The sequence below is a fragment of the Zalophus californianus genome, chromosome 5 (assembly GCF_009762305.2).
Source record: "Zalophus californianus isolate mZalCal1 chromosome 5, mZalCal1.pri.v2, whole genome shotgun sequence".
NCBI classification, from domain to species: Eukaryota; Metazoa; Chordata; class Mammalia; order Carnivora; family Otariidae; genus Zalophus; species Zalophus californianus.
The window spans coordinates 127,482,850-127,497,643 of record NC_045599.1 but is presented as its reverse complement, the minus strand read 5'-3'; the positions used below and the strand labels follow the sequence as shown (position 1 = coordinate 127,497,643).

General features: G+C 45.3%; 2 protein-coding genes across 8 annotated transcripts in view; one reads left to right on the top strand and one right to left on the bottom strand.

Moving 5' to 3' along the window:
* ADAMTS12 (ADAM metallopeptidase with thrombospondin type 1 motif 12) overlaps window positions 1–14,794 on the bottom strand; it is a 298,365-nt gene that overhangs the window by 256,998 nt on the left and 26,573 nt on the right. The window lies entirely within an intron of this gene.
* LOC113929008 lies at window positions 6,196–11,283 on the top strand. Of its 3 annotated transcripts, none has more exons than XM_027605499.2 (2): window positions 6,196–6,503; window positions 10,076–11,283. In XM_027605499.2, exon 2 carries the CDS (start codon window positions 10,578–10,580, stop codon window positions 11,220–11,222), a length of 645 nt encoding a protein of 214 aa, XP_027461300.1. In that variant the 5' UTR covers window positions 6,196–6,503; window positions 10,076–10,577; the 3' UTR covers window positions 11,223–11,283. The 3 variants fall into 3 exon arrangements, with proteins under 3 accessions (XP_027461300.1, XP_027461299.1, XP_027461298.1); XM_027605498.2 differs by having other exon boundaries at window positions 8,751–11,283; XM_027605497.2 differs by having other exon boundaries at window positions 8,747–11,283.

Genomic DNA, 14,794 nt, shown 5'->3' with positions numbered 1-14,794 from the left:
CATTCATCAATGTTTGCTTTATAATTTATACTTTATTGGAATCTTTTTTTAAAGATTTTATTTATTTATTTGTCAGAGAGAGACAGAGAGAGCACAGCAGGGGGAGCGGCAGGCAGAGGGAGAGGCAGAAGTAGACTCTCCGCTGAGCAGGGAGCCCGATGTGGGGCTCGATCCCAGGACCCGGGGATCATGACCTGAGCCGAAGGCAGATGCTTAACTGACTGAGCCACCCAGGCATCCCTGGAATCTTTTTAAGAAATACTTCTCACCATTAACTCACTAACATATTATCCAGTACTGTCTTCACTTGGTTTCATATTTTTACCTTTCCCATTTCAGTTCTTAATCCACCTAGGGTCCAGATTTGTATGAGAATATAGTTTTACTTTTCTCCATATTGTAAGCCAGTTTTCTCAACACCATCTCCTCAACAATCCACCCTGCATAGAAGTAAGTTGAGAAATATGGATGTGTGTTGGGCTGGGAAGCCAAAGTGATCCTACCATTCTCTGTGGGAGGGCAAGACGTAGTCACTGAAGACGTTGGTAGTGGGAAGACGTAAGGGGAAAGATCTGTCTCAGTAGATACTGTCCTGAACAGCCTCTTTGGCCCATATGTTTTCATTACCAATCTCAGATTTATCTGCTTTTATTGAAAACCAGAGTTCCTTTCCACTTGGAAGGGTGGCAGAGAAAGACATACATGTAAAGCCCTGGTGACATCAGCAGTTGGCATTAACCACACCGCTCTGCATGTGTTGTTCCATTCCAACACAAGCCCATCCTACCTCAAAATCTTTTTCATTGCAAAACCGATAAGGTCCAATGGGATAAACAAATGGTACAGTTAGGCCAATGATGGGAGAAGAACCCATTAAAAGAATCACACTTGTGAGCTGTGCCTCCCCAAGCCGGCACCCCCTGAACATAACATGAGGGAAGACTCGGGCCAGCTACAGGATTTGGTCTCAGACATCGGGCATCCTAACATACCCTGTCAGCAAAGCCCTCGCCAGATAGGATCTTTTGTTGTATATTTTAAACTCACCGCTTTTTTTTTTTTTAAAGTTTTGAGGGAGAGTTTTCCATTCCTCTTCTCTTCTCATTCAGCCAGGACCTTTCCTCCCCACCTTTCCAAAGCAGTACAAAACTAACTTTCTGCTCTATTCACTCCCCTCCACTTCTCATTCAGTCTGGAAGTTCAGAAGTGATTTCCCAGGAACTGCATGGAAGGAGGATCTGACCTCTGGCCTACAGAATGCCCCTGCCTTCTTTAACCCCCATGGGTCTTAATAATTAATTCCTCCCTGGGCCTCTCTGTTTCCTTGAATTCATTCCCTGGAAACAATTCTACTATACAGCTGTAACCAGTCCACTGAACTAAGCAACTATGGTCAGAAAGTACAAAGCCTCCCTTAAGAAGGGCCCTTTCCAGTTCCACTTTAATGTCAACCAGCTTTCTTCAGTTCTCAAAGAATTCAGCCTCTCTTTACTGAGGAATCTATCTGGCACCGGGGATGGAAAGTCCATTCACCCACAGGGAGCGTCAATAGACCTCAAGGCTCCTCAGTGGCAGTCAGAAATCTTTCCCCATCACCTTCTCAGTCAGTATGCACCTCTGACTCAAAATGTTAGTGTCTTGAACCCTGATGTACAAGGAAGGTAGGTAAGACATCCCAGAATGTAAAGAGGCTTGGGTCATTGAGTATAAATCAAAATCAGGAAGAAGATAAGGCAGCCTTTTCTGGCCAGCCCATGGGAATGGGGTTCTGATGGATTAGAGCAGAAGAAAGGGTAGAACAAGTTTGGGGTGAAGATCAAAGATCTATGAGCAAGGCAGACCGGAGTGAAACGGCCCAACCAGGGCTCCTGAGAGCCACAGTTGAGGCTCTGTTCCCCTTGCAGGACGGAGGGAGGGAGTGACACAAAGGGGTGGGTCGCAAAGGGGCCGGGACAATAGGAGTGATGTGATAAATGTGATCTGTATCACAATTTGACATAAGACCAACCCAATTACATGATTATATTCATTTTCAAAAGAGATGATAATCAGCAAATGGTCAGCCCACTAAGAAAGTAGCTGGGTAACACAGAACAAAATAAAGGTCTAGGGACAAGGCGGCGGGGCTAACAATTCTAAAGCCACCTATTAAAGAATTCTCCCTTTTCTTCAGCTTCTTCAAAAAAAGCTCATACTATAACTGTTGGCAGTTGCTGACTTGATGCCTCTGATTCCTGGTTTAGTTCCATTTTCGAAATGACTTCCATTGTGTGTGTGCTACAGACTCTTACCTTATGAAGTACGTACACACACAACTCAGGACACACCCAAAGCAGAGTACAAAAAAACTAATTGTAATAATAGGGAAAAAATAAATAATAGTATGTTAGAGTCACTCTGTTAACACACAACATATATGGACTCATGGAGTCCTATGAAGTAGCAACTATTTACATCCCCATATGTTAGGGCATACAGTAATTGACTATCTCATCCAAGATCATGCAACGAGAAGGGGACAGAACTGGGATCCCACTTCGTGCACGCTGGCTCCAGAACCCATCGTTAAAACCACTCTGCCACCCTGCCTCCTAAATGATGGGGACTTATCTGACCCACAAAAATAAACAGCGACCTTAAGGTGAGCTTTCCTGTGAATGATTCCCCCCTGATTAGCCCAAACAGCAGTATAGCAGCTAAAGGCAAGTATTTTGCTTTGACACGGCCCTTTAAGCAACTAATTGCAAGAAGCACATGGTCATTTCCAGTCAAAGGGGCCAGTTCCATCTTCCCTGGTTGGTCCTTAGTCTGGGTGACTTCAAACTCCTCAAATCACATGGGAGACAGCACTCCAAAGCCAAGAGCTTGCTACATCCCATCTACTATGCTGCTTAATTAGTAATAGCATGACAGTTGCAAATGAAGCTGACCCCTTCATTATCTTGTTTTTATTCTGGAGACTTTTCACTATTACTATCCCACCTGCCTTCCCGGGAAACAAAATATATTGCCATGGCAAATGATTAGCTGCCCAACATTAAAAATGTAGGTGGCAGAGAGTCATGAAAGCCCTGCCCCCCAGCCAAGGCCACTGCAGGAGCCAGAAATAGGCAGGTCCTCTCAAGTACCTCCCGACACCCAGGGGGAGTCCTGCCGGAAATGATAGAACAAGGGGTGCTCCCCATTAAGAGTCAGGGGTTTACAGGATCCCTGAGGGGTAGCTGGTACCAAGCACCGTTCCTTCCCTTCTGATGAATGTAGCACTTTCCAAGGGTTTCAGATTCATAGTTCAGTTGATCACCAAGACTGTCATTTGTGACTTTTGCTGAAATTTTCTGGAAAGGTTCAAATAGAAGAGGGGGTAACAGTATCTATCTGCAATTGGCTTTCTAAAGGCAAAATCCTGGATTCTCTGGGTAGAAGAAATTAAATAGTAAATGAGATCTTTTATTCATTTCTGAGGTGTGTGCCCCCGACTCACTGTGGAGCTTCATCAAAATCTAGAAACTTACCATGCCTCAGTTTCCTCATCTGCCCTATGTGACAGGTTCCTACCTGACCACGTGTTTGCAAAAAGAGTGACCTGCTAATGAACATCTGGTGATGTAAGAAGAAAAACCTTTTGGCATGGGCACTGTACATCTATTTAAAATTATAATATGAAAGCCAAAAATAATCAGCGTAAGGCGCCTGGGTGGCTCAGTCATTAAGTGTCTGCCTTCGGCTCTGGTCATGGTCCCAGGGTCCCGGAATTGAGTCCCGCATCGGGCTCCCTCCTCAGCAGAGAGCCTGCTTTTCTCTCTCCCTCTGCTGCTCCCCCTGCTTGTGCTCTCTCTCTCTCTATGTCAAATAAATAAATAAAATCTTTAAAAAAATAATCAATGTAGTTGGAATTTTCTCAAATACGAAATATAACCTTTTCAGGGTTAAACTGAGTTCCAGTCAACTTCTGTGCAGGCAAATGTGTTATACACTAAAAACCCCACAACACACCTAATGTGTCCAGTTTCCACCACTTGGTATGACACAGGCTCGGAATGAAAATTTCCAATCAGTGCCGGAGGGGTGGTAGTGTTTTCCTTTGGTATGTTTTGATTCAGGGACAATGATACATTTGAAATGATGGTTTACAAAACAGCTGGATTTCCCCTTCTTTAAATATAACCCATACTTTGCCTCCGTTTATATCAACATAAATATAAGGCTCACTCCTTCTAACTCTCACACATGCACCAGAGACAATAATGGGAGGCAGAGACCAGACAGAAAAATTGGCCAGACATCAAAAAGTGAAGGGAAGTACAAACTTCCAGTTATAAACTAAAATACGTCCTGGGTACATCACGATAACTATAGTTAATCATACTGTATTGGATATTTGGAAGTTGCTAAGAGAGTAGATCCTAAAAGTTCTCATCACAAGAAAAAAAAATTTGTATCTACGTGTGCTGATGGATGTTAACTAGATTTATTGTGGTGATCATTTTGCAATATACACAAATATCAAATCATTACATTGTACACCTGAAACTAATGTAATGTTTTATGTAAGCTGTATCTCAATCTTTTAAAAAGTGAGAAGAAAAAGGTCACTTGTTATTTCTCCATCTTTTGGTGCACCTTTTCTTCTTCCTTTTTTTAAAATTCAGTCAATAGAGTCCTCTTATTTTTTTTCACTAATAATTTTTTTCATTTTATTTTTTCTCATCCTGATAAGTGTACTCTTTAACCCCCATCACCTATTTCCCCCATACCCCCCCACCTACCCTCTGTAACCATCAGTTTCTTCCCTACAGTTAAGAGTCTGTTCCTTGGTTTGTCTCTCTCTCTTTTTCTTTGCTCATTTGTTTTGTTTCCTAAATTCCACATATGAGTGAAATCATATGGCATTTGTCTTTCTCTGACTTATTTCACTTAGCATAATACTGTCTAGCTCCATCCACATCACTGTAAATGGCATGATTTCATTCTTCTTGATGGCTGAGTAATATTCCATTGTGTATATACACCACATCTTCTATACCCATTCATCATTCAATGGACACCTGGGCCATGCCATAGTTTGGCTGTTGTAAATAGAGCCCTCTTACGAGCACAGATTCCAGGAACACACTGACTTCTCTCTAACCTTAGACCTTTCAGGAACACAACAGCTATGAATAAAAGTAAAAGATGTGAGTCACTGCCCCCATAATTTTGTAAAAGCACACAGAAGTTAGCATGAGATGATGAAGATGAATAACTAGATGGGGGTGTGATGGGGAGAAGAGAAAATAAAATTTCTGTTCACAGAAACTTTGTCCCATTAAGTTCCAAGTGTGCCTCAGGCCACTGAGCAGCAGTACGTACTTTGTAAGTACTTTGTAAGCTGCTACACAAATTGGCTTCACTGGACTTCAGCTCAATATAAGTGGTAAGATGAGGGGTGAATTTCATTTTTCTCTTTGTAATTTTTATGAATGTTTCAAATATTCGACAATAAGATATGTTACTTTTATATTTAGAAAAAATAATAAAGGTTATTTTTAAAAAGCAAGTTCTTAGCATTCTTAAGAAACACAGAAAGGCTGCCTGCAAAGCTGCATGCTTCACAACGAGCTAATTGTCAGGTATGTGTCAGTGAGGGACTTACTCCTCATTCCAGAACCCCTTGACCGTCTATAAACTTTGGGTTTATGTTCCAGGGGCCAGGGCCCTGCCCTTCTCCATAAAAGCCCCACTGGAGGAGTCAGAAGGCCAAGCCCATCTGCCAAAGTCAGATGGACCCCTGTCAACCACCCCCTCACACACACAGATTTCACCCGAGTTCCCTGGGCAGACAGGAATTTAGGACAGATGTCACCAGTGCTCTGGAGGATTATGACACTGTGTTCCAACCGTGCATACACACAGGCTGCTTTTGACCAAGAATGCTTCTTCCAAATGCTTGCTTGAAAATACATATTTAGGTCACAAGTCAAAGGCTTGTGATACTCACTGATCATGGGAAGACTGGTGATTCCAACTCCCCTCACATCCTTGGGAACAGTTAAGTCCCAAGTGGTACCTCGGAGGAAGGGGGGGCAAGAAAAAAGCAGAGAAATCACCTGCCCCGTGACAATACCTGACAGAGCACTAGCAATGGAAGGCAAGGATCCGGCACTATCTCTTCAGCACTCTCTGTAACCCGTGAGTGGTGCTAAGCACTTTTCAAATGCTATCCCTTTAATTCTCAGGACAACCTCTGAAGTCTATTCTGTTTCTCACAAATGAGGAAGCTAAGACTCAGAGAAGTTACTTGGCCAAGGCTGCACAGTGAGTAAGTGGCTGAGCCAGGACTGGAGCCCAAGCCCATCTCCCGAGCCCCCATTCCCAAGCACTCAGCACCGGAAACTCCACTAAGGCAGGGCTATGGCTACCATATCGCCAGCGGGGTCCACCGTCAGGATTCACCAAGTAAGGAAAGAAGACCACACAGCCTGCCCCCGAAATTAGCTTCACTCACAGAGAACCACCATTGCCAGGTAAGTCCGGGTCAAGCATTACCCTCAGTCCTTACACTAACTTTGCAAAACTGGAACGATGATCCCCATTTCAGAGTTGTGATAACGGGCCTTAAAGCAATGAGACATATGAGACATTCTCAGGATTGGAAAATACAGAGCAGGATTAAGATTATCAGGATTATCAAAATAAGCAGGATCATCAGTCCCCCGGCCTGAAAGCACTTATAAGCAAATTGAGGGTACCATCCCCGCATTACCTGTCTAGCTCAGTAGTTTACGCAGGGACCCAAATGAGACACGTGTGCTGCAGAAGCTCAGTACCACTATAAAGATTCCTGGTTTTGTTTATGTTTTCTGGAGATCTACACGCTCAGTACATTACATTATCACAAAGCACTCACCCAAAAGGGAAAGCCGAAGGAATGTGAGTGCAGAATCCTGAAACTGTGCAGCCATGCCCGTTGTGGTCTAGTTGGGTCAGGGGAGAAGGGTGTTCACCAGCCACAAGGGGGACTCCTCCAGCTAGAGGAGCAGGTGGTGACAATTTGGAATGGCTTGAAAGCAGTCCTAGAAATCGTCCCTCCCCTAAACCCTGACATTCTCGATGGGTGACTCACTTCCTGTGTTAGCACGAGCCTTCTCCAAAAATCTTCCTTCCATATGCAAATACCCAGACAGGAGTGGCACATTACATTTCTGGGTAGGAGAGGATAGGCAGCTGGACAACCCAGGAGGCTACAAACAACTCCATGCAACAATCTTTATTTCATAGTCACTAGATATTAAGGCTATAACAAACAGTAAGAGTGAATGAGACAAAGGATCCTCTGCCGTTAGATGAACTTCCGTTCTAGGGGAGGCAGACAATGTGGGTTTAAGGCAGTGAAGAAGTGCAAATTAAAGTACTGGTGGGGAGAAAAATGGGGAAATGGAATGGAAGATGATAAAGTGGGGCAGACACTGACTAGGAGAGCTCAGCTGACTCTCAGAGGACGTAATAAGTAAGCAAAGAACCGAAGGACCAGAAGGAACCAGATGCCGGTAAAGAATGTTCTAGCCAAAGATAGCAGCATTTGCACAGGCGGGAAAGAGCTTGAGGCATCCAAAAACATCCAAAGCAGACCAGGGTAGCTGAGGCTTGAGGACCAGCAGATGGACTGGGTAGACCAGAGCCTGCAGAGAGAGTCATACCCGGTCTCTACAGCAGTCTGGGTTTTAGCCTACGAACAATGGTTAACCAACCATTGGACGGGCTTCAGTGTGCCAGACAAGACTTATGTTCTTAAAAGGTGACTCAGGCTGTTCTGTGTAAAATGAATCCTACAGCAGCAAGATAAAGAGCACTGAGACCACATAAGACATGGGGGGCCTGGACCAGAGTGGGAGAGTGGACATGGAGAAAAGAGGACTGAACTATACTTTGGAGGCAGAACCAACAGGACTATGGATGGACCTAGATCTGGTGGTGGGCAGGACGAGGGGCAGGCACACGTCCCAGCACTAAGACAAACATGTATTGTAAGGAAATCATCATGAGAGGTCTGCTCACTACACCCACATGAACAAACAAATTCCTCTGACGATGCACCAACTGGGTCCACCAGGAAATTCTTGAAAAGCATCCATTTCTTGTAGGAATCTGACCCTGTAGGGCAGGGAATGCCTTTGTTTCCAGCTGAACGGGATGCCTGGGCTGAGGCAAAGCTCTTCCCCAGCATCTGTTGTGGCCTTCCTGCTTGGTACTTCTCAGAGGGTAGGATTATTCTGTGAAAGGAAGTTTAAAAGAATGTGTGGAATAGAATAATGCAACCAAGGAGACAGGTCAATGGCAATGAATATCTGGATTCAATAACAGCATTACTCAGTAAACACTTCCTAAAATCAGAACACTGCTGAGAATTTATTATTGAAAGAAACCTCACTTGTAACTTTTTACCAGGGAAAGAGATTTCCTACTGAGGAGGGCCTGCTTTTCAGAAAACTTAACTTTTAAGATACTTAAAAGTTGTGGAGTACCTGAGTGGCTCAGTCAGTTAAGCATCCCACTCCTGATCTCAGCTCAGGTCTTGATCTCAGGGTTGTGAGTTCATGCCCCGTGTTGGGCTCCACACTGGGCGTGGAGCCTACTTTAAAAAATGTTAAAGTTGTAAACAATATGAATACATTATGAAAAGTATCACTTACTAAGAACATTAAAATGTCACAATAAAATTAGATCAGTATTTGTGGTTAGGCTTAACATCTCTCCCATTTTTTTAAAGTAAGAACTGTCATAAGGAACCACACTGCACTGAAATCCACAACACTGCCACAGAAAAGCTTACAGAGAAACTCCCCCAACGCCTCAAGGGGACTTACATGGGTGTCTAGACTTCCAGGATGAGCAAGGACCATACAAATTGAGAAAATATGAAGCAAGAGGGTCATCTTTCAAGTTTAAAGAACCAAAGATGTTCCATCACAAGAACCATGTCAATTGCAGTTTCTTAGATCCCAACAGCTGAACTCATTGGAGTCAAAGTATAAAAAAGAAAAAATTAAAAGTAGAAAATGACAGTATTAGAGGAAAAGGTGAGAAAAGATATGGGAAGCTAGATGCAGACGAAGAGAATTGTAGGACATAAGTATTAGAGAAACGGAAGTAACAGGGGGGAGGTGAGACCCAGAAAGAGTGAGCGTGGGAAAGAGGGAGAGGGAGAAAGGGATTAGGGAGGAGATGAAGAGACAGAGTGTAGGAGGGAAAAAGACAGAAGGAAGAGCTCACCACAGGATGAGGTTGGTCATTTCCTAAAAGAAAATGTGCCCCGAGGCTAGACAGTTGACTAAACACTTGGAAATGATAGCATAGTCATCTTAACTTCCTCTTCTGACCGAAAAACAACTGGTCTCAGAATGGCCCAACTCTGAAATTAATCTGAGATGCTATTTCAGCTCCTCAGTTCAACCGCCCTGGATGGCAGGTTCCCATCATTTACCAGATGCAGAAACTTGAGCAACTTACCTAACTTCTCTGTGCCTCAGTTTCTTCTTCTGAAGAGTGGAGATCATAACAGGACCACCTCATAGAACTGGGTTGAAGGTTAAATGAAATTAAAAAGTAAAGCACCTATTATAATGCCTGGCACACAAAGATGAAAGTTCAATTTAGTACTGGCTCTCTTCCAAGGTCCCAAGAGTGCAGCAGCCTTGGCCCTCCATCACTTGAGACCCTGGGCTCCCAAGGCCAACCAGCAGGGGTAGGAATGATCTTCAGCCTGCAGACTCAGCCTCTGCTCGGTTTCTGATCTAGCCAGTGTTTTAGCTTCAGGCTCCCCGCTACCAGTCTACCATGGTCTAATGCAGAGGTTCATGAGGCTAGAACCTTCCATGTCTGCTAAGCTGAGCTGCCTCCATGACCAGTCCTGTCATGATCACCTGGTCTTCATGGCTGACCTTCAGCACAGTCTCTTGGCTCATACACTAGCACTGGATTTTCACCCTGAACTCCAGACTACCCAGCCAGGGGATGCTATCCCCAGCCCTTACCAGTTCTGGCCAGGGTTCCGAGGCTCCAGACAATGCTAAAGCTACCTTCACCTCCTGTTCCCCAGCCTCAGGCTTCTCTGCATCTCCGACCGCTTCGCTTCCACCCTCCTTGTATCAGCACAAGGGATCCAGCCCCACAGCCAGGTTGCGCCCTAAGCCCTTAGTCTGAAAACTGTCTGCCCGCTGTTGAACATGCCGGCGCCCAAGCCTCGCCCCGTGAGCACGCAGCTGTCTAGAGCCGATGAGAAGCAGCAGCGGCCAGCCTCGTGGGCACCACGCTGCCCTACAGCCCAACCTGCAGCAGGGAGCGCACACCCACCGACGGCATGTCCACAGGCTGGAGCTGAACAATACGGGCTTTAACGCTTTCCAAAGCTGCCCACCCACGGTCCGCTCACCCACCAGCCCAAGCAGTCCACTGCCCTGGGGATCCTAGCGGAGGAGAGGCGGTGGGCAGAGGCCGTGGCCAGGGCTGGCGACAGCCCCCAGGGGGACACGTGTTTCCCCGCTGGGGAGAAAAGGGTGCAGCCACCTGCTTGGCGCAGCCAGGAGCAGCAGCTAGAGTGCATGCCTAAGAGGGTGTCCCTGAAGGAGCAGCCGGAGAGGGATGTCTTCCTCCACACGGTCTTCAGGAAAGCAGCAGCCGCGAGCGAAGATGACGCAGTCTCCGGGACAGACCGGGCAGAGCGGCGCGGGGGGCTGCGGTGGGCAGGAGCGACATCCGATTTAACTTCCAGGAATGGGGTCTCCAACACCGTGCTGCGCGGCTTGTGCATCAGGGACCTGCGTTGGCCCAAGCCCCATATCCACGCCAGACGCCCCCAACCACGTCACATGTCCCGGATCCACGCCGGATGCTCCGGAGTCCACGTCAGGTACACCCCCATCAATGCTGATCGCCGCAGAATCCTCAATCCACGCTGGATGCCCCTGATCCATATCGGATGCCCGAGAGCTATCCCAGACATCCTAGGACCACACCAGACCCCCCGGATCCACACCAGACACCCTGGAGCCACGCCAGAAGCCCAGGAACCAGGACAGATGCTCTGGGATCCATGCCGAACACCCCAGACTCATGGAGTACACCCTGGGGTTCATGCCCGAGGCTCCGGGTCCACATGGGACACCCCTGATCCATATCAGAACCCTGCATCTGAGCACACCCCGGGGCTTACACTGAACGCGGTGGCCTTGCCTTCTCTCTACTAGAATAGGTACAGAAGTACAGACACCCTCAACAAATCTTTATTTAAGTCACACCTTTCAAAATAAAAACCCTAACCATGGCAAAGTCTTCTCACTGTGCTCTGGGTCTTGGACATTCTTACTGCCTCAGGGTCCTTGGTTGAACCACTGTCCTCTCTCTATAGGGTTAACTTCTGGTTCCCCATGGCTCTTCTCAAGTCTCTCCCAACTTCCAAAAAGAAAAAGTCAGCTCATACATAATCTTGTGTTTCTCCTTATTCATTGACCTGTAATTTTCTTTCCTTCAAAAAGAAATGACCACATTTTGAACTTCACTTCTTTCTCTGCACTCTTCCATGTAATACATCGTGGTTTCTGCCCACCCCGCACCACTGTTCATCATGTTCGCCAGGATACTGCAGACCCTGACACCTGTTTTCCTCTCATACCACCCTCTTTCTGAGTCCATGATCTTGAACACTGAGATACGTGAATGAGTGGTATTAACAACACTCATGCGTCAGGTAAGACTCAGCTTTGTCTCCTTAATGATGTCTTAGTAGTGCCTTCTCAGTCTCCAGAACAAAGATTATGATTTTACTTTGTTGGGACATCTCCATATATAAGCCCAACAGGTAATTGGAAATGTTCATCTATGACTCACAAGAGAGAGAAAATACTTGGTAATCCTATGTACAAAAATGAAATGTGTTCTCCTGGTGCCTTTTCAATCGTGTCTCTGCTCCCTTTACTACTGATCTGCATTTTTTTCTTTCCAGTGCTTACATGAATTTAAAAGATGCTTTACTTAGAAATGGATTTCAAATTATACAGCTGAATCAATGGTAAAACAGCATGGACTTGGGGGCTGACTTCACTATAAATAAACTTACAGAGTTGCCCCTACCCACAAAGGGAGGGTTAACAAAAGTATAAGTCACAGTCTCATAAAAGCTTTTTTGAGCAGAAGGAATTCAAAACAGGACTCGTCCACACTGAACTCTTAAACAGACCTTTTCACACTGAAACTAGCATAAAGTTGACTTAGTATCTACAATGTTCCACAAAGAACTATTGAGAAAACTTCACAGGCAGCTGGAAAAACACAGGGAAATAGGAAGCAGGCATGGTGCCAACCACTGGGGCAGCTTCTCCAGCTAAGCCATCTGATGGCTAGGGCAGAGGCCCTGCAGATAACTCAGACAAGAACAGAAGACTCCGGGACACCAGCAAAACGGGCTTTACATCCAGAGCCAGGGTAGCAGGTGTGAACACAACAGCCGGAAGCAAAAGCCAAGGACGGCTACCAAAGGCAGAGCCAGATGCGGCGGGCACAGGAGAACCACCGAGGCAGGACTGAGAATCTGTCATCAACCTGGATGGAATCACAGAACACCTGAACTGGAAGGGCATTTAGTGATGGGCATTTAGACACACAGGGTCAAATTACAGACAAGGTGCCCTTCCCCTCCCTGCTCTCTTCTCTGCCTGGACAATTCAGTTCTAAAGCCCTTAAGTAGGTCAGAATGCAGAAGGCATCTGTATGGGGTTGGAATAGGGATGTCGGGGTTCACGGATCACTGAGGTGGAGCAGAGCAGCACATCAGTGCCCGAGTAGAGTGAAAAGATCTCCGTGGAGGGGAATGTGTGATGCAGGAGAACAGAACCCAGAACGCAAACCAGGCAATAGCAATGCTGGGTTTCAGTACTAGTTTCTGAGCTCTGACAACCCCACAGGGCAACAGCCTAGCTAGAGAATCACAGTCCCATGGCCTGGCATGAGGGCCAGAATCTAAGCGAGATGAGGACAGCAGGCTTCTCGGGGGAGCCAGCATGGAACAGGAAGCCCATCTGAGGTGAGAAGGGCATCCATGCAAGAGAAGAGCTGGTCATAGCAATGACAGCAATGGGGCACAGGGCACAGACAGGTGTGTGATTCAAGGAGAAAATATGCTAAGAATAACAGGAACCAGTTTTGTCATTGTCAGAAAAGATATTTTTACAAATTTGGAAAGAGAGAAAATTAGAACGAATCCTGTGGTATTGGTCTGGAATTGAAGGTATTGCTGTAAATTTATGATTTCCTAGATAGATACCTAGACTAATAACTGTAGGTGTACTTGTGTGTTTTGATTTATGTGTATCTATGCATGTATACACATTCCATTGAGAGGCCTGGAACAGCAACACCCAATAACAGTGAGCACATCTAGTGCCCAGATCTTTGCTTAAATACCACTCTTCTGGGAGAGGGGGGGGTCGTGGTGGAGGGAGAGTTCCCTGAAGAAATGACTGATTCTAGGGCTGGGAAAATACAAGGTGAACTTAGAATATCTTATTGTACCAGAAAACAACAGAGTGCTCAAACAATGATGAGACGAGTCCGAAGGACACAGAAACCAGATTGAAGGGCTCCCACTGGCCAAACTGAGACCATTGAGCATCGTAATATTACAATAAATAATGACATATCACACTAAATAATAATGTGTTAGTATAGACGTATTAATATAAATAAGAGAATGAGTAAATTGAAAGTCTGTGAGGAAGAGAATGCTCACATAGTTTCAAAGTCTTCCCCCTAACTATTTATTAATTAGGAAGAGGAAAAAGACTAACTTGCTCTCTGCCCTCTGGCCACACCACCTTCTTGCAGTTCCTCCAAGAGGATCCCTTTGCTCCTTCTTGCTCCAGGGCAAGACACACATACACGTGTTCCAGAAATGTTCTCTTCCAGTCTTTTCTCCCGCTTGTCCTCCAAGCTGAGATCAAAAATTATCTTCTCACAAAAGCCTCCCAAATCCCAGACACCACTGGGTCCTTCTTTTATATGATCCCATAGCACTCATACTGCTTGCCAACACCCCAGTTATATGTTTGCAGTTAGCTATCTAATAGCTAATCCCAACAGTGGGGCACAATGACAGCATTCTGATATTGTGGACACTTATTAATGGTAGCAGTCAGATGCTGGGATTTCACCTCTCCACGTAAGCGCTTGCGGTGGACTATTACCAAGGTGGACATTAACAAAACGCACGGAGGACCTATGGGGAGTCATTTACTGCACCTAGCAGTCAAAACCAACTCCCTGAATGAAGGCAGTCACAGGATACCTTGGAATGCAGATCTTCGGGCTCCGAGCTTAGTCCTACTGTGCCACCAGGCTACAGCTCTGGTCTGGGAATTCTAATTGACATTCATAACATCTGTTCTCCACAGAGACACTGAAATTTTTAAAGTCTACACTAAAAATTTCCTTCCAATTTAAGACTGAATAATTAATTAGAAAGAGATTATCTATATATAATCATCTATATTATTACATATAATAATAATCTATTATCTAGATTATGAATAATCTCTATTATTCAGCCTCAAAAAGGAAGAATACAAACGGCCAACAGGTCAATGAAAAGATGCTCAACATCATTAGTCATCAAGGAAATGCAAATCAAAACCACAATGAGCTATCCCATCATACCTGTTAAGATAGCTGTGATTTAAAAAAGTAAAAGCTAAGAATCGTTGGGGAGGATGTAAATAAATTGGAACCCTCATACCCTGTTAGAGGGAATATAAAATAATGCAGCTAT

What these genes read in the sequence shown, in the direction of transcription:
- LOC113929008 (XM_027605499.2), top strand. Translation starts at nt 10,578, where the DNA reads ATGCCTAAGAGGGTGTCCCTGAAGGAGCAGCCGGAGAGGGATGTCTTC.